The sequence below is a fragment of the Lutjanus erythropterus genome, chromosome 16 (assembly GCF_056507025.1).
Source record: "Lutjanus erythropterus isolate fLutEry1 chromosome 16, fLutEry1.hap2, whole genome shotgun sequence".
In the NCBI taxonomy this organism is placed as follows: Eukaryota; Metazoa; Chordata; class Actinopteri; order Lutjaniformes; family Lutjanidae; genus Lutjanus; species Lutjanus erythropterus.
This window is the reverse complement of record NC_139332.1, coordinates 21,314,433-21,335,038: the sequence shown is the minus strand read 5'-3', so window position 1 is coordinate 21,335,038 and position 20,606 is coordinate 21,314,433. Positions and strand designations below refer to the sequence as shown.

At 41.0% G+C, this 20,606-nt stretch overlaps 1 protein-coding gene across 1 annotated transcript in view; it reads left to right on the top strand.

Moving 5' to 3' along the window:
• The window catches only part of jarid2b (jumonji and AT-rich interaction domain containing 2b), a 144,130-nt gene that overhangs the window by 72,255 nt on the left and 51,269 nt on the right, over window positions 1–20,606 (top strand). Inside the window, exon 3 of the mRNA XM_084738298.1 lies at window positions 4,767–4,890. Coding sequence (XP_084594424.1) covers window positions 4,767–4,890 — 124 coding nt within the window. The remainder of the gene's footprint in view (window positions 1–4,766; window positions 4,891–20,606) is intronic.

Sequence of the window (20,606 nt, the reverse complement as noted above, 5' to 3'; positions counted from 1 at the left end):
ATAAAAAAAAATAAAATAACTAATTGTAAGGGAGTAGAGGCTGAATTTAATACTAACCCTCTCATGGTTCCCAGTCTTATCATTATTATGAAAACAATCAACCATGACTAATCTCAAAGTATATTAGAGACACAGCAAGTTTTCATCATGTAAATATTCTTCAAACCATAAAAAAAAAGGCTCTCATGAGAATTTTACCTCACAAACAAACCATGACGGTAAGTCTGCTAATATGCTGATCATGTTTCTTTAGGAACTTACTTTAATGAGTTGATTGAACTCTATTGAATTTATCATTTCACGTTAAACCCCCCCCCCTCATGTTTATAAGTTCAGAAGTGTTTTTTAAGTTAACTTGAACACATCACACTTGTATATTTATGTTAAGTTTATGAGAAAAAACTAGTTGATTCCACTGAATTCCTGTATGGTTCTTTGTTAACAATGTTTACGGGGCGGCTGTTTAGCTCAGTTGTTTAGCGTCAGCTCCATGTATGGAGGCTGTCAGTCCTCTGCAGCGGCCGCTGGTTCGACTCAGGCCTGCTGCGTGGCATCCCCTCTCTCTCCACCCCCCTTTCCTGTCTACTCTTCAACTATCCTATCTAATAAAGTTTGCAGTTTTGGTTCCCTGTCCATTAAGTGTCGCATTGCAGTCACTTCTACATTAAGCCTGTGTTTCTAAGTGTAATCAAGAACCTATAAGGAGGCACACTCTGCCCCCACAATGATTCTCTCTTATAGCATGACTACTCTGCGATAGTTCCACTTATTACTGCGGCTCACACTAATAGGCTCCTCTCAGCCCTGTGATATGCCATGTTACGCTATGTACCTCTGCTCACTCCCTCCTGCTCTCTTGAGACTTTGAGGTGAACATAGTGAGCCGATGGGCTTAGTTAAGCACGCATAAATCTGATTAGAAACCCCCCTCTCTCTTAGGAGCAGCTATTGGGATGGCGCACTAGCATTTCTCTCCACTGCCCCATCCCATCCCGCGCTGCCGCTGCTCCTGCCCCTCGTCGTGGGCCTCCACCGGCACAAGAGCTCGATTTTGGGCACTTTAGGCCTTTGGCTCCCTGCCTGTCTTCCATGTTCGCCCGTCCTCGGCCCTCTGCCTTCCCACGATTCTCTGCTCTGCCCCTCAGATGGGCGCTCATGTGCAACCAGCATATGTCAAACAACTCTTTGGAGGAATGGGGGGGGGGGGGGGGTAGATGGAGGGGAGGGTGTGGGGGAGAGAAGAAGAGGGGGCGGAGCAAGGGGCCTCTGCCTGTTTGTTTGCGTTCTGTGGGGACATCATGCATCAGTCATTTTCTGAGCGCAATTAAAGTTAATGTGCTATTTGTTCTGGTGCAACTTTCACTGGCAAAACATATTGTCCAGGAGTCGTGATAACACTCTTTGTAGTTCCTTGAGTAATCATCATTTTTAATCTGTGCCCTCAAATTAAAAACAAAAATCAAAGTACTTAAAACATGTCTTAAAGGAGCAAGACCAAAGTGACTAAAAGTGAGTACTGCTGTCCAGATAGCGAGTTTGAGCCAATGACTGTATATTAAAAAGGTTGAATACCTATTTAATACATGATCTATGGTTGAAGTGAGTTGCCTGCAGGCTGCACGGACACTGAACCTACGGGCGCAAGATAGCGACACAAGTCCTACACTGCAAGTTGATCAGCTGTTTATAACTGTCAGTTGTCAGTAGATGTAAAGCTAAAGCCTGTTATCCTGAAAACAGAAACAATGGCCCCACTGCTCTGAAAAAAAACACACTCTGGAGTTCGGGTTCAGGGACTGTCTGCCAGACTCCATTAACATTTTGCTCAACTTAATGTTATAAAAATCTACTCCTTCTACAAGATTATTAATTATAAAAAAGATCAAACATGATCAGACATTTGAGACTGGACTGGAAATTTCAAAGGAGGACATGCTGGCTGTAGCACTGTTGTTGCAGAAGCCGGTATTTAAACTTAGTGTGTTTCCTCAATCTCTGATGACATATCATGGTCTTTTTACGATTTAGTGCAGTAAATATATTGCATACTTCACCTTAAATCAGTCTCAGTCTGCAGGATGTATCCTAAGAAAGTGTAAAAAGGCTTTCACAAATGCAGTTTAATTGAATTCTGTGTTTCCATATGAATTTTTTTTTCATTCTGAATTCCACTTTAGCTTGAAAGGAGAAACATCAAAGGGCTCTGAGTGAAACCCTTGATTGATGAAAGGCGCACGGATATAAGCCCTTCGTGCCAACCATGACATTGTAAGGCAGTGATTCACCCCTGCCCTATAGACTTCCAGGCTCTCCAACGCCAACATAAAGCATTGACAGCAATGCAATGGCCTTACTCATCACGCCGGCGCTTGTTAACTCTCTGACCGCAATGATGTCTGTGCGATGAGTGTGCCTCCGCTTTCAGGTACTGACCTGCCCTGCGTGTGTGAGAAAAACCAACAAGCCCGTGTGGCTATGCAATAATAAGAAAGTGTGGCTGTGTGCGTGCGCTCATTCAGCCCTAAGCGCATTTATAAATCTCAGTTAAATCACATGTTTGAAAACTCCTTTTACCTGCTCCACAATCTTCATCCTGTCTCCTACACTGTCATTTGATCTTACTACCCTCCTCCCCGTCCCATCTTCCTCACATGACACAATGCCCAGGCTTGTTCGACAGTAGCCTCCTCGCTAACAGAATATCACTCAAGTTGCCACTTATCCTAACCCGTGCTCCGCTGTCGTTATTATCTTAATTTATTTCCTCCTCTTGACACCCACTATTAGGATTTTGCGGTCCTGGGTGAGTGACACATCCCTCTGGAGCATTAGTCAAATGGAATTTCACTGGGTGTGCAGGGCAAGGCAACGAGCAGCCAATGAGAAAGTGACATACCAGAGGAAAGGTGAATGAAGGGGTTTATGACAGCGGCGGTCTTGGTTAAACAAACCACCGGGAGCTTGAATGTTCAGTGAGTCATTGCTTGTTTTTTTGCAAAATCAACGTGAATAATTGAACAACCTGCCATACCGAAGTCCAGTCAGGCATGAATGCTTGTCAGAACGGGTCAGAACGGGTAAAATGTGATTAATTATTGTCAGTGTCAAGTGTTTTGATTGCTGCATTGCTCACTCGCTGATATAAATCTCCAGCTCTTAGCTCTGCAAAATGATATTGCAGCTGGCAAGAGAAAGAGCAGTTTTAACATGTGACTGCCCCTCTGTCTCCAGTCGGTCTCCTTGGCAGCTCCTGAATATTTCTTTTTTTTTTTTTCTTTTAATAAGTCTTGAAAAGCTTTGAACTTCCCTCAGTTGTTTCCCCGATAAGTTTGCTCATTCACATGCTATTGTTGAGTCAGACAGTTGTGCGCGACACGTTCCAAGAATTGCAAGAACTGCCCATGAGGAAATCAAGCCTTGTGATATCTATTTAATTTGGTTGTCTCCCTTAATTACCATTGACTTCCACTCCTCTGTTTGACCTAATTTGAATTCTCGGTGCCTGTTGTTGCTTTTGATTTAGGAATCTGTCTGGGGGCTTATTTTATTTGTCTGAGTTGCTTGCTAAATATTTAATTAGGCCTCTGTCAATTGGGCTCACTAAGAATGTCAAGTCCAGCAATATCTGTTCACTTCTCTCGCTGCCTCAGGCTTGTTTTTTTTTTTTTAAAATCCTTTGTCAAAGGGCACACATCACGTACGTCAGCCGAGAACAGCGGTTGCATTCGACTGGGGAAAATGTGGACAGAAATATGAATAAGTAACTCTCTCCTCACTCAAAGCTAACCCCATGATGCTGAAATAGATGCAGCAATATGTGATGTGAAGGACTGTGTGCGGGTTTCAGGATTTCAGTGTATTTGTACAGTGAATAATTTGTGTTCTCTCTGTATTTATCAAATTCTCTCTCTGTCTTTCTTGTGTTTTCCTTCTTCTGTACGCTGTATGCTGTCAGATAAAGCAGACCTCCCATAATCTTATCAAAAGAAATGTATTTACTTTGCCTTCAGCCCTCTCCACTGCATCAAATCAAAAACAGAAGGCTTTATTAACACTGTCAGATGAAAACATTGTTTGTTCCCTAAAGACTTGAGCTGTGTTTTTATGCAATATTAAGCCCCCAGGATCACAAGATATTTGCAAAAGACCATGCCAGATTTCTGGTGGTGGTCATCAGTGTTGGGCAGGGTTACTTTCCAAAAGGACTACATTACATAGTACCAGTTGTAAGTAATAAGTTACTTTACAATATTACTGTCTGTGCAGAGCAGGCTTATTCAATTACTTTTTTAAACGAGCTAGATTTGAATAAAAGTAAATTGGCAGATTTCCTTAGTCTTAACAACAGACAACCAGGGAATCGGTGAATTATCCAACTAATTAAACGATGATCTTCTAAAAAACAATATAAATGATTAATTATCTCAATAAAATCACAATTATATATGTTTTTTTTACATTTACGAATGATCAAACAGCTAGATGGAGATTGGTAAAAGACCAGATTAGAGTGTAGAGGACATATGTCAAACTCAAGGTCCATTTGTTACAGTTTTACTCACACTTTATGCCACAAATTCAGAAATGATTCACCACTCTTGACAATTTGTTCGTTAACATAGTAAATGTAGTACTACCATAATGCTGTTAAAAACAATTACTTCTTTATGTTATATTACTCTGCTTTGTTAAAAGTAACACATTGCATCAAATACTGGTCTTGTAACTTGTTCGCTGATAAACCCTTTTTGTGCTTCTCTCCTCAGGTTCCCTTGCCAATGGACAGCTGAATGGCTCGGGGTCAAAGGGCAGCCACAAAGAAGATGGGTCCTTGCGCTCTCAGGGCCTGGATGGCGGCAAGTACTGTGAGGACGGTCCTGCAAAGAAGAGGTGAGACTGCAGCGTGTGTGTCTGCGTGTATAATCCTGTTTGTGAGTCATTGGGTCATCAAAGAGCTTTATAGAGCTGTGAATCTTGTATTGGTGTAGACCTGCAAGGCTGTTTGTGTCTGTAAACGTGAGTTTATCAAACTGCTGCTGCTGATACTGAGCGTGTGAGGATGTGAGTGTGATGAGAAAGTTTGCGCATGTTACCGACTGCGAGCGCAGCTCGGTTGTGATGAATTTCCTGAGCGCTGAGGGTTAAGAGGCTGCTACGTGATACCAGCTGCTTTCAAGTTCTCTATACTGTTTTACACACACACACTTTATCTTCCTCTTTTTTCTTATTTGCTCTGTTTCTCTCAGTATAATTCATTCTGCCCGTGTATCCTCTCTAACTACATCCCCCAGCAAAATCAATTCAAAACATTTCAGTATCACTTTGTCCATTGCATTGATTTATAAACTTAGTGTATGCACTCTCTTTGTCATTTCTTTCTCTTCCCTCCTCTGGACAGGAGCAAGTTGCCCATTAGTCCTGTAATAGAAGATGACAGTCAACAGAGAAGTGTAAATAGTGCCACCCTGTAAAGGCCACCAAGGTCTTTTAATGAGCACGCCCCCTCATCTTTTAACGCAAATGCCATTTCAGTCATTTATAATTAGCCACTTAAAGGAATGTTGCCATGCTTCTCCAAATGAATCATTTAAAAATTGGAAGTTGTTGCAGGGTACAATGAGTTGTTAATTTCCGGCTTCTTCTTTAAAAGAAGGCATTTATATCAAGAGTGAATTATTGAAATGGATTTTATACGTGAAAAAATAGTAATTTTCAGAGAGATTGGTACAGAACACTGCTCTCACCCTCTCTCTCTCTCTCTCTCTCTCTCTCTCTCTCTCCCTCTCTCCCCCTCTCTCTCAGACAAATGTTCTTGGAAAAATGGAATAAAGGATTGTTGGAAAATGTGATGCTTCTAATGCATTCAACATGAAGCAGGTTTTGAAATCACAAGCTGGAAAATATGATTTACAAATAATCATGCTCTATAGAGTGTACAGCAGATTAAAAATGCCTGGTGTGATGATTTTTTTTCTTTCCTCAGCCACAAAACCACACATACACATGCACACACACACACACACACACTTCTGCTGCTCTATATTCCTTAAACCATTTCATTGTTTGCTCGCTAGCTAATAAGTTAACAACAAACTACACTGTTTCCCTCCTAGCTCAAAAGTTAACAGAACATTGCATTGTTTCCTAAAGTAAAAACAGAAAGACAAAAAAGTTATATTGTTTGCAAAAAGTTTAAAAGTTTCATGCAACATAATTAAGTTAAACCATGATTTAATCATCAGTCATTAGGACTAAACAATTACATGAAATGTTATTGAAATCACAATATGGCCTACAGCAATATTTGTTAATTGATTCTTAAAGGCAACATGTGTGTCAAACTATCATTTTAACTTAAATGTTATGTGCAGAGTGCTGTAGACCTGGTGAAAATCCAGCCTTATTCACACTCCCACTTTTCATTCTAGCTACTGTAGGTGGCAGGTGTGTGTGTGTGTGTGTTTGTGTGTAAGCGTGGGTGCATGCCTGTGTGTGTTGTTTTGTTCTGCTGCTGGTCTCTCCCTCACACACACACACACACACACACACACGCAGACAGGGCATCAAAGCATCAGTGTAAAGCTGGAGGCGGAGTCTGGGGGGCCGGACAGCAGCAGATGTCCTTCTGTAATGAGCAGCCCATACAGGCTCCATTCAGTGCACGTCAGGCACCTGCCTGAGTCCTCCTAGCTGTCATTTGATACTGTAACCTCCAAATCTGAGCTCGGTCATTACAAGCTTTCACCTACCTGGCTTCAAAACAGAGGAGCGGGGCCTCGGAAACAGCTGATAAGACATTGGACGTTTTTCAGGAGGCTCATAGACTTGAATTTATGAGGTAAAAGTGTGAAAAAGACAATGAAAATGTTCTTTTTATTCCTCCAAGTAGTTGAAGAAATTCTTATTAACAAGTGATCTTGGAAGTCAGCCAGAATAAAGAAGGCTGGATTGTACACATGAGATAATCATAGTCTGACTGACAACAACAGCAAGTGTTGAATTGAAACCAGGTGACCCTGCAGCTCATATCATAGCAAAGCATAACCACTCTTCCAAGTGAGAAAGAAAAGCACTAAAGGAATAACTTATAACAAGGACGCTCTCACACTTTTATTCTCACTTGCTCCGATGGCCTATAGTGCCGTGTGTGCTGCGTTGAGTTCAGTTAGAGGCCAGCCTGATCCGTGGTTTTCTTTAGTCCACTCTCACACACGCACACACACACATACACACAGCAGGACTGAATGAAGAAAGGCTCTCTATCTGATGCTAATGAAACACAAGCCTAGCCAGTACTTGGCACTGCCTCATGCCCTCTTAAAAAGCTTATTTTGTGTGTGTGTGTGCGCGTGTGTGTGTGTGTGCGCTTTATGTGTGAAGGATGACTCCAGTGCCCTGGCATGGCTGCCCCACACTGTTCCTGAACAGGACTAACTGAGATGATGCCAGGAGCTTTTACACCTGGCACCGGCCAAAACAGAAGGGAGGAGCGGTGTGGTGTAAGCTGGTTCCAATTTCGAGCGAAGGAAAAAAAAAAGTTTCACACTGTGGAGAGAGGATGAAGGGATAGAGAGGGTAGACAGAGAGGGGAAAGACTGGGAGGAGCAGCAGAGGGAGAGAGGAAGGAGACAGAAGGACAGGTGCGAGTGATTTTTGGCAGGAAGCGGCCGCCTTTAGAAGTCTTTGAGATCAACTCTGTGTTTGCCTTCCCATGCTCCTGAGAGCGGTGGACGAGACTGGCAGCACATACCCTTCAAACACGCCAGCTCATTGTAGCCCTCTCCTACCAGCATGACCATATTCTCCAAATGGGGGTTCCCCTGCCAAAACTGGACCCGGCACACACTCTTAAACACACACAAACTTAGACTCACAACCCAGCACGGTTTTCATCTTCACTGCCATGGTTTACTGACCTACTTATATTCCTGCACCTCTGTTCCTCTTCTGTATTTGATTTAGGTTGAAGAGCGTCTGTGTGTTTACCAGTCACTGAGGTGTCAAGATAAGTCCCACGACAGGCTTTTAAAGTTGTAGTATGTATATTAAAATGTCTTAAAATGCGAGACCTTACATATTTTGTCGAGTTGTGTACTTTCAGTTTCCAATAGGGATCCCTCAGTCATGTTTTTTTTTTTTAACCCACCAATTCTGATTGCTGATCGTCTATAAGCCATATTGGCTGATACACAGCAGGAAGTGTTGAGTGTGATGATGATGATGTTGTGATATAGTTTTGCTATTTTGAAATGGGAGTTCTAACAAGTTCAGCAAGTCTAAATAGTGTGCTTTGGATTCATTCTATGTTCTGTAGAGGCAACAAGAGGTAAGAAATATACAGATCACGTTGGGAGTGAACTGCTCCTTTTGGTTAACTAACTAGCAGGCGATGGTGACACCAAGACTGTTGAAGACTGTTGACAACTAACAATTAGACTTGCACCGATTTCAACTTTCTGAGTCGATTCCGATTTCCGATTTTTGAGGGGTCTGACCTACTGATTCTGATTTTGGCCGGTTCTGATTTTCAGTCTTTCTAAGAACTGTAATTGACAGCATTCACAAACATTTTTGCAACTTTTCTTGTAAATATGTTCATAATAAGACACTGACTATTAAATATTCATTTAATACTTTCTCCAAAATCATCCAGATTACAACCAGGCCTTGTTATAATTTTATATTAAGATTATGAATTGGGTGAACGTGATCTCGCGATATCATCTCGCGGGATTTCGTGGGACGCGATTTCACGTGATCTTTTGTGGAAGCGGATGTGAACAAACCGGAGACTAGCGCGGTGCAACAGTTTGAAGTAAAACTTTGCCGTGAGAAAAACAAACACAGAAGTTAAAGGAGTCTGGATGAGAAAATGTTTGAGGAGACACATCAACGCAGGTTGTTTATTCTTCAGCCAGAACAGGAGGTGAGATTTTAACTGTCCCTCTGTGAACAGCAGTCTGCTGCTAGCTTGCTAGCATTAGCCTGAAGTGCGAGAGAGTTTACGGCTGTTTTGCGACATTGTCAGCTGCTCTGTCTCGTTGTAGACTGTCTTCTCTTTATCCTGTTATTGGAATCTGCCTCTGACACCAGCTTCAAACAGACGTGTGTCTGAGTGTGTAGCTGTTATCAGCGCTGTGTTGACGTCACGGTCAGTTTGTCTGCTGCGCGCATGACGTGACCATCGTGCAGAACATGTGTGTGACAATGACGGGCACAGAACCGGATTTGTGACGCTCACCGGTCAAGGCCAGTCACGTGAAAACCGGCCCGATTCCGAGCATTGCCAATTAATCGGTAATAATTAATAGCAGAGTAGTGCAGGTCTTCTTTAACACGTATGATTTAAAAGTTTTTGTAGTTGTTTTGTGGTGGGACACAACAGTTTGGTGTTTCTCCCTGCAGGCAAGCCTTTAGTTTAGTGATGCAATGTGCTCATACAGAGGCCTCCTCTCCAATCGGCTGTCATGATTTTGGCATTTAGTCAGCATGTTGTAAAGTCATAAATGAAATCGGTAAATCATTCATTGGTATTTTCATTTAGTATTAGAGCTCTCACAGGGACAATCTAAACATGAATCCGTTGTGGTTTACTTTTTCGTGGTCAACATTTTTGTGGCTTTGATGATTGTGTATACTTTGGAACATGTAGGTAAGGAATTCTGTTTTTTAATTTGTGTTAAACTTTATTAATCCCGTCATCATTTTGTTGCCCCTTGATGTAAAACAAAATCTGAAGCACTTCTGGTGTGATATAAGACTATTACAGTCTTGGAAGAAATCAGAACCATAAAAATGAGATTGTGATGCATCTTATTTCAGCTTGTCTGATTAATGCTTACATGGCGTTGCCCCCGGCGACTCAGCCATTAGTTCAACTGTGTGTGTGAGTTTAAAAAAAAAAAACTTACAAAGCACTGTAAAAGTGTGGGGTAGAGTGTGTGTGGATCAGAAGTTGAGTGGCCCTCTTAAACAGACTTCTTAACTTAATTTCTGCGTTCTCTTTCTCCGTCCCTCTTTTCTTTTTCTCTTTTTTTCTCTCTCTTCACTGAACCCCACTTTTGGCTCTCTTTGAATCTGTTCTCTCTGTTGTCTCCGCCAAGACACACACTCACACACTCAGCTGCTGCCGCTTGTTTTGTTTCGACTTAATGAATGCCAAGTGTGTACACACACAGAGACACACACGCACACACACACACACACACACACACACACACACACTTGTCTCGTCTAGCGTAACCAATGACTCTTGTCAGTAATGCATAATCACCATTTCCATTTATGAGGGATTACATGCATGTGCGCGCAGGCCTGCACGCACACACCGCAAATGTGTGTGTTAATAGAGGACCATAATGTGTCTATTGATTTACTCCAAATGGTATTGTGAGGGAACCTATATGTAGTGTAACACCTAACTGTACTACAAACAACCAGGCTGGGTTGCACCAATAAGGATTATTTTTTAAACCCAGTTAAGTCATGGTTTAACTGTAAATTATATCGCACCCATGTTTGAACTCGCTTGAAATTTAGAAAGATTACATTTTAAACCCTAATTAAATCCAGTATTAACTTAAAACTTACACTTGAGGAAGTTTAACTTTTAAAATGCCTGCCTTTTTGAGATGGATTGAGCAAAATCTTTTTTTTTTTTTCAGTGAAAGTTAATGGACACTCAATTCATTTTTATGTTGTGTCAGTTTCTTCCTTAATATATTGTCCATTTGTTATTATTTGACCATAATGCTCCTTTAATTTGGCCAACAAAGTAGGAAAATAGAGCTTCCCTGCTTAGCTATTAGGCTAGCTAGGCCAACTAACGTTCAGTTTTTAGCTAACTAGCTAATAATGTACTGTTTATTTTTCTTTTTTTTTTAGCTAGCTGGCATATAGTGTAACGTTTTGTTAACCTTTTAGCTAATAGTGAAAAATGTAATGTTAATTAATACAGTGCAGCTGAAAGTGAACCCCTCTCTTTTATACTTTCTATGTCCTGACAGTGCTCAAAATTATTTTTTGTTCATCTGTTTCAGTTTTGTCAAGCAAAATCCCCATACTGATTAAACTCTTTAATTTTGATTTACATCTGTAAACTTGGATTTACAAAAATGAGATTAGTTTTAAATTGTGCAACAGAGCTCTACTCAGTCATAAGATTTATAAGTTTTGCTAAACTCTGATTCTGATTTATCTAAATTAATCTTTGTTGGTGCAACCCAGTGCTAGTGTTGTATTCATGCACAGTGGAGTACTCACACTTACACAACAAATAGTGGGTATCTGTGCAGTTTTCTAATAAGTTCAGTGCATGCCTGAGCTTTTAGCCAGGTATTTAAAAAGGTATCTTTGGTTTTGCAGTCAAATGACGGCTTTATGTGCCTTTAAAAAGCCCAGAGAAATTTGGAACACGACTAAATACTGTGTCTGTGCTTATTCCAGTACAGTTGAAACTGTCTCTCTCATTGTTTTTCTTTCTTCTCATTTCTCTGTCAGTCTGTCAGTGACTCACCCCTGCATGTCAAGTCTCCAAAATCTCCTCTAAACTCTCCTCTCATTGTCGCCGCAGCTTTATGAAAGCCTTCCGCTCCGCTGAAATGGCAGGGTGAAGGAGTATTAACCATCCAGCACAGTGCGTAATGTCACTCAGCGCACAAACTCGCTCCCATAATCACTGTCAAACACAAGTGCTAGCGCTGCGATTGTTGCAAAGATTAACCATGTTGCAACTGGTTTGCACGGTGCTTCTTATGGCATAATGCGACAAAATCTAAACGGTTCATGGGATTTACTGTACACTGTTATTTTTGTATCTAGAGCATTTAGGGCTTCCAGTGAGAAAAGTCTTTTAATAGTTCATATCCTTTTTTAGCTGCAAAAGTATCTATTGTAAGCCAAGCTGTTAGGATGACTCAGGATACTTTATCTGTATTTTTAAATAGACATATGATTTCCCAAGAATATCTTACTTTGAGATGACACCTCTCAGTGAGAAGTATAACCCTCGTGTGTCAAGCAGTGGTGGAAAGAGTACTGAAAATCTGTACTCAAGTACAACTGCTATTGGTGAGAAGTTTTCACACCACCCCGGGGTAACCACCCTGACAACCACCTGCCTGTAAGAGCATTTCCCCGAAAAACCAAAGTGTTTTTAAAAGCAGACACCAGCATTATCAGCTCATTCATGATCATCTCTTTCTAACCCATGATGCCTGCTATTTCTGCGATGCCTGCTCCCTTCTGTTTGACTGACCAAAGCCAAACCAAAGCAACTGGCAGAAGTACACAGTGAACCCTGAGTGGCGGTGCAAAATTTGTGTGCGTTCACACGGGCAGCAACTCTTCTTACACCTATTGTCACAGTAGAATCCACTTCCCCTCTGCCACCTTGCCCTCATTGAAATGACTGGGGGTGGTGAGTTGCCACAGGGCGGTGTGATAACTGAAGTATTATCGAACGGTTTTCATTGGCCTGCTTGTGATCAGATAGCTTTTTTGGCTACGAAAATGCTGATGCAAGGTTTGGAAAATTGTACTCAGAAGTACCCAAAAAATGACCTTACACTTAATGATTCCAGCACAAACGGGAGCTGGCTTCAACTCTAGCAAAACCCTCATGATTTTATTCTGATGTCGGACGTTTGTCTGGCACTGTGAGATCGCTCAAAAGGTTATTTGCTGTAAGGCTGTTATTACTTACAGTAATTTGAGAAGTTGTAATTAGTTACTTCCACCACAGGTGTCAAATTATGTGTTCCAGTGAAAGTCCAAGTATTTGTTGTAAATGTAACTGGATAAAGCCAAAGGCAGGCAGCAATACACCTGGCTGTGCTATTAGAGCCAGAGCTCAGTTGAAGGATGTGTGTGTGAAAAGAAAACTGTTTCAAAAGTGAAGCACAAGGTCCTCCGCTGCGGTGTGCAGTGATCCATTGGAAGGGTCAGTCTTGTCATCTCAACCTGAGAATCTTCTGTAAATTGGAGAGACACTGGTGAGAGATTGATCAGTTGGGAGCAATCTAGGTGTGTGTGTGTGTGTGTGTGTGTGTGTGTGTGTGTGTGTGTGTGTGTGTGTGTGTGTGTGTGTGTGTGTGTGTGTGTGTGTGTGTGTGTGTTTAGCTCTTAAATTGTCTTGTTTGTGTTTACACATGTACTTCAGTTTCTTTTAGATCTGTCTGCTTAGTTGTTCTAATCGCCGCACCACAGCCTACCAAGATACTATAAACTGGAAATCATGAAAATGACGGAAAAGGCTTCAAAATAAGAAAATGAATGTTTATTTCAGTTCATGAACCTTTTTGTTTTCTTTGTGCCTCACTGTACTGCACTTGTCCCCGATCTTTTGTTTGGGCTTCCTGTGTCTGTAGCCCCAAGGTCTTAAGTCCACTCTGAAGGTCCGCATACGTGACTCTGGCTTAATTAGACTGATTGCTGAGCACATACAGAACCATCTCTGATGTTTATTGACCTAACCTGGCTGTGGTCAGCCACTCCCAGGGGTGATTTAAGGAGGAGTGCGAGGTCAGAGGTCACGGGGTTTGAGTTCAGCCTGTGTTGTGAAGGGGGGGGTTGCAAATCGCCCTGAGCAGTGGACCTTGACTGCTAACAAAGCCTACATTTAAGTGCTGTATTTTATCATTTGAGTAAAAAGGAAGCAGAGCAGGAGGTGCTGTTATTTTTTTTTCTCCTGTGCAGTTAACCACAAATTTAAAACCTCTGGTTACATCTGCCTTATTGGTGTTTTTGAGTTATTTCAGTGGTGTTTAGCTGAAGTGTGGCGCCATTTATGTATGTTAGCACTTTTAAGGTGACAGAAGGGGGACAATGGTTGACTTCCATCTGACCTAATATTGCATTTATATATTCACAGAGATACAGCTAAGCTTGATCTCTTGTCAAGATGTCTTTTCTCTCCACATCTGCCTATCAGGCCATCTCCTCTCTCATTGTTTCATTCAAAAAAAAAAAGAGGAGAGGTGGGGGTGGTGAAAAACCAAGGTTATATTTAAATACGCGCCCAGGCCCAGCTATATCTTTAATCTCAAATGAGCTTTATTGTGACTGCTCGAAGCATAAAGCTGAGACACACACACTATCACACCTCTGAATAACGTTCTCACATTTATCTTGATGTCAACGCAGAGCAGTTGAGCGTTAAAACCACATGCCACATGACAAAATATACAGAAGTACTGCAGTATATGTTGCTGTCACGGTTATTAAGGCCTGCTCCAGTGGACTACTGTGTGCATACTTGTCCTCTCAGCAGCCTTGGCTCATTGACTGATGATGGGGTTTATTTGTGTTTGGTGCACACATGCTCAGAATATATGTGGTCTACACAGGGGCTGTTTGCATATGTGAAGGTCATGAGGTCAGTGGGTCAGTTCACTGTGGTCCGTCCTTCTCCTAAATGCATGGAGACACAAAAGCAATAAACACGTTGAGTAAGGTTGAGTGTTCAGTTACGACTGTTTACACTGACCACACATCATCCATTTTAGGGTTTGTGTTGGGAAACTGGTCTGAATATATCATTATGCACTTTCAGCCCCTGGTAGTTGCTCCCTACAGTCCATGAGGTAACATCTGTAAAAGCCAGCTGATTAATTTTCCTCATTTGATGCACTTTGAGTAACTTTGGTCCAGTATTGAGGGTGACTGGTGCAGCCAGCTGAAGCAAAACCAAGTTGCAACATAATCCCTTTGGGCGACTGCGCGCCATCAAAATAAGTCCACTGCAAGTGCTTGTTTTTACCGCTGACAGGCTCAGATGGTTATTCAAATTGTCTGACATGACTGTGGAAATCCCTACAGAGAAAACCCTTTTTTTAAGAGTATGATACTTTTTTAAAATCTAAAACTGCTCTGTTTTGCTATCGCCAAACTAACCAGACTCCATTGTCATCTTCATACAGACGTAACAGAAACAAAATCAAACTCACCAAAAAACATCTTGGTTCGTCTTTCTGACTGTTTGCACAATCACCAAATAAAGCCTTTACCGATTGACATGGATGTGAAAATATTCCAGCTGTATACGTCATTTCTGCCCCCGTTTCTCTCCCAATATATTTTCACACCAAACTCTGCGAATAAAAGGGTTTATTTTGACCAAACTGAGAGCTTGTGACTGTTGGAACAGTGCAACAATGAGCCAACAGCCACAGTGAGTTTTATTTTGTTTCTGTGGAGTTTGAGTGAAGATGACAGTGACTTTGCTAAAATTAGTATTTCTGGAAAGGGAGTCTGGTTAATTTGGCGAGAGCATTAAAACGGCTGTTTCTGGTTCAACCGAATGTATCTCCCTCTGTCCTAAAACAAGGTTCTGTCCTAAGTGATCCTTTCCATAATGTTGTCAGACATTTAACATTTATCAGTCGGTGGCAAAACAAGCACTGTTAGTGAACATACTTTGACTCATAAAATATATAGTGAATTAGCAATTTTAGTGCCTGTTAAATGGAAAATTTGGTATCCATGCTTGAACATAGTAGTGGAGCTTTGTCTCATACATGCTTTAATGCTCATATTCACACATACACATGGTGTCAATTACAGTGCGATCACTGTGCATACACACAATTTATTTTCACTCATTTAACTGCTGATGGATTTGATCTGAACAGACTGCCAGGCTACACACACAGAAATAAATATAGACGGATGAGTAGGCAGAGACACTGATTAAACACACACACTCATTTTGTGAAGCTTAATCCCTCCATATAAACATTCATACTCTTATGTACATAAACATATACGTTTATGTTGCTCTCACTGGGACAAAATGGACTCGAGCGCACACACACACACGGCGCAACACACACAGTCGCATACACACAGTCTGACGGAGCCAGCTGCAGTGAGGTAGTCTTTTATCAGGACCATGTGGGCCATCTGGAGCCAATTAATACAGCCCCTAAGGTACACACTCTGGATCAGCGCTCTTCTCCTCACACAATAACCTTTACCATGGGAGGGAACACAAAGTCTGACTCGAGCACAGCCTCATGCCAGCATCGATCAAACCTCTGGACACGTTGCGGACATAAGCTCAAGACTCAGCTTGATTCATATGTGCCATAATTCTGCAAGACACTGAGTAATAGTAGCCAGATTTCGAATGTGTGACATGTCCTGAGTATCATTTGCACTGGTATGGATGCATTTAATGAATTCCTGAATTTGTTTTGATTACTAAAGCATTCAGATTACACAATTATATAATTATTTAAACATATGTTGTTTGTTTTTGCTGCATCTTTTAGCAATTTGTCTTTTTTCTGACAGTAAGTTAAATACAGAGAATAATTGGCTGTTTTGATCGCTTTTTTCTGGCCTTTCACACCTCTTAATCAAAGCTTGCCTTTTTGCTTTCTTTCTCTCTCGCTGTTTTCCTTGCTTTCAGTCTTTCTCATGCTCATTCTCTGTGTAGTGATATATTTTGAGTTCTGGAATGGATGCAATTAAGATAAGCAATTATTTTCCAATTAAAACAACATTTTTTTTTGGGTGTTGTCGGCAACTGCTTCTATCCAAAGAGCTTTACAGTGTTAAGAGTGCAGAGTGCTTTAAAAGTCAGAGGCTGACACATTGGCACAAATCAACACAGGGACTAGTAGCTCGTGTTCCACTCACCAGACTTATCCAAATATCGGGTTACGGTGGTACGGCAAAGGTCTGAAACCAAACCACACAGCGACCGCCACACATAACAGTCAAGGATCCCCTGTGGAGGACCCAGACATCGTCCACAAGGCACACAGTGTCCAGTACGTGACCCTGGAACTACAGACACACTCGTCATTCTCACTTTAAGGCGGCCAGCTATTCTGTGTGTCACTCTATCAGCTAATTCATTAAAGGATTTAGTTCTGATGCTATATTTGGTGGAAAAAATGAAAAACATCTTCCTAACAGTAGAATCTGGAGTCCGTACGTCCATATAATCAGAGAGTCTGTTCCACATTAAATCGAAGCCTGTCAGTATCAGGCTTCATGTCTAACTTTAGAATCAGAAACGGGTCAGTATCTGGTGTTGGTTACTAGTTTCAAGCTAGATTTCACCCATTAACACAATTGCCAAGCGCAATTGTTGTCTCGAGCTCAAGCAGTTAAGGCCGAGTCAGCCGTATAACACACTGTTAAGTTCCAGTCTCTTCAGTGTTTGCATCATTTTGTTTGTCCCCTCTGCTGTTCTAAATCACTGCTTCCCAACCTGGGGCTCCCGACCCCTACTGAGGGTTGCCAAAGCTTCCCCAGATGATTGCAAGGCCTTCTTGATTTTGAGTTGGGTGCATGGGAACTTTTAAAAAAAATATAACAGTAGGCCTGTATTTCAGCGTTAATTCATTTCTGTGAAGAAAACTAAATTCAACTATTTAAAGTTTAGGTTATTATTTAAGACATAAAGTTAAAAGAAATTTCACAGGATAAGGGTGATTCAAGACCTGAGCACAACCTCCATCCTGCTTTATAAAAATATGTAATTAAAGTCAAAGAGCTGATAGAACAATTGCCAATCATCAGGGAGAAGAAAATATCGAATCTGTTAAAAAAAAAAAGAAGCCTATTAAGTATGTACACTTTTTTAAAAAAAAACAATACAGAGGGAGAATTGCATTAAAAGTTAAAAATATCAGAACAAAACTAATCTCAATACAATATTCACAGGAAATAATCTGCTCAAAATTCATCCAAATTGTTTGTTTTACACAAACTTCTTTCAGGTATTGGGTCAGTATTTCAGTTAAATATAGTTTATCAGTTGTCCTGCACTGTTATTGTTATACAATGAATATAATAAAAATTAGACATTTGATTTTTGTTCTTATTCATTTTTATATTCCTTTTTATCCATTGTCTCTTGTGTCCATTGTCTTGTTGCACCATGTTTTTTCTCATTTAATATCTATGACACATTTTGTAAACCTGAAAGGTGCCACATAAATAAAGTTTGTTATTATATTAAATTTCCATTAAATATGTCACTTAGTTGTCAGTTTACTGTTGACGTTGACACTGTTAGTGATACATAAAGGGTCCTTTAAAGAAAAATGTTTGGAAACACTGATCTAAATGATATTAAGCTCATACTTGTACATATTGGATTCAATATTTGATGTACATAAGGAACTGAAAGATGCTGATTCGCTGAGTTGACAGCTTATTCAATAAATCAAACATGCATAAGAGACTGCATTTGCAACAATCCATCCTGCTTAATTGGCATTTGAAGCATTTTTCCTTTGCATCTATTATAAGTGTTTTATGCACAAATGAGTTGATATGTGGTTTAATAAATCAGCTGTTGTCAGCTCTGCACACACACAAACACTCATGTGCTTAGTCATCTAGTTTCTTGCACTCTGCACTCTGCCGATGTGCTTTGGCTGACAGTAAACTGGTATGAGGAGCCAGTTAAGGTTGGAGGTTTCTATTTGTGATGCTGTTTTCCCTCCTCTGAGGGTTATTGAGTTATCGACTGAGTGTGAAGCAGAAAGTCAGTTTTTGTTGGCTTCTCTCCACCGATGGTAGAGGGTCAGAGACGAGTGGTCCGATCAACGTCCCCGGAGCTGGTTGGGAGTGTAGTCTTGCTCGGTGACACTTCAGCAGGGTGGACGCTCGCCAACACCCTCGAAGCATAAGTTGAGATGACCACGTTGAGAAGCCATCACGGCAGTTCCCATGGAAACGGGACCGGTTGGAAAGGTGTTGATAAGATGGAGACTGAAGAGCTGGAAGTCTTTGATTGACGGGGTCTGTGTGCGTGTGTGGGATCTATCCATCGTCTGGCTTAAGTTGAGTAAAATACATTAAACTAGCTATAGCTCATCTTTCTCTCTGTCCCTTCATCGCCACCCTCCTTCCCATTTTTCATCTTACTTCATTTTATGTGTTGGGGTTGTTGGGAGGGGGGTGGAATCACAAATGGCCCTTTATCCTCCCCCTTTCTTCTTCCTCCTTTTCGTCTCCTTTCCCAGGACCGCTGGCTGACAGGATCGTCAAAATTTTCTCACTCTGTCTCTCCCCGAGATAATCAATGCTCTCGCAGCTACGGTGGCACATGTAATATTAGACATTAGAGCAGCCCTTTGAAGGGTAGATGGCTGGGGGGTAGCAGGAAGGGATGGAGGGAGGAAGGGATGGATGAAAGGTGGATTAGAAAGGGATGAATGGGGACATCCTGCTGTAATCTCTTTGCCTTTTCTCCCTCTATTGGATCTCTGTTTCCTCTTTTCCCTCCCTGCGTCTCTCCTGCTCTCCTCCACATTCTCTTTCAATCAGGGCAATCAGGCTAATTTTAACTTACGTCAGCCTCACTTACCTACTATGGCACTGTACCAATGAGTATTCTGTAGTTCAACACACACAGGAACATGGTGTACCCTGGCTACACACACACACACACACACACACACACACACACACACACACACACACACACACACACACACACACACACACAGGCAGCACTCCTCCGGCACACCGAGGGCTAAATCAGAGGCTCATGTTACTATTCGGGCCTTAGCGCAGTGACAGCACTTACAAAAACAGTCATGTCACTGCAAATTGTTCCCATGCTGGTGTCTCAATATTTACCCGGCATTTAGGACTCTGGGGCTGTATTACAGAAACTTCCTACCTTAAGTCTGAAGTTAAGATAGGAAGAGTCTAAGATTTTTGGTATTACAGCAGCAAATCCTCGCTAACTTCAGGAATCCTATCTTATCTCTGGAAATCCTAAATTCTCAATCCCACATAAATTACCAACTTTGATGTCTGTTGCCTAGCAACCCACACTGTGTTTCTCATCTCTCTGCACTAAACAACTTTGTAGCAGTTTTTTTTTAAACATACTGAAATATACATTGCAACATACAAAACATTACAAGCAAAAAAAAGGGCACTTCAGATGAGTTAGAATGTTAGGTAACATCTGTAGAGAAAGCCAAAGATTTTCTTTTTGGAAAATTTATGACAATGCTAAAGCTAACTCACATGACAAAAGGACTAAGAGAGTAAACGCTCGCTCTGCACAAAATCAGAAACACGCACTACATACCCCAAAGGCGCAAGTAAATGGTAGTATATATTCTTTTGTATTCACTTCATTAGAGCATTTTTGCCAGTTGGAGAGATGTATCCATGGTTACATGTGCAACCAGCAAACTAATTTAAAAAATATATATTATCTATCTATCAAAGGTAGTGTCCAGTTCCTGTATACTGTAATATTTCCCTAAAATTAATATGCATCTTGTGTACTATTGCTTTCATACTAAGGTTTCATGCTTAACATGCTTAAAAAAAATACTTACTTTACTTACATACTTTTTTGCATACTTATTAGTATGGAATTTCAGATGCAGTGACAGTCTCCATCATATGTGGCATTCATTTTTTTTTTTAAAAAGCAATAAAACAGCGGCCATACAGATTAAACATGTTAGCTAACACTACCATTAGCTATACTGCTAATTAACACTACTGTTTGCGAACACTGCTTTTAGCTAATGCTAATGTTATTGTCTTTTTTTTCCTAAATCAGGTCCTAATTCTAATTACAATGGTAACCTAATAGTTATGATCAGATCTGCAAG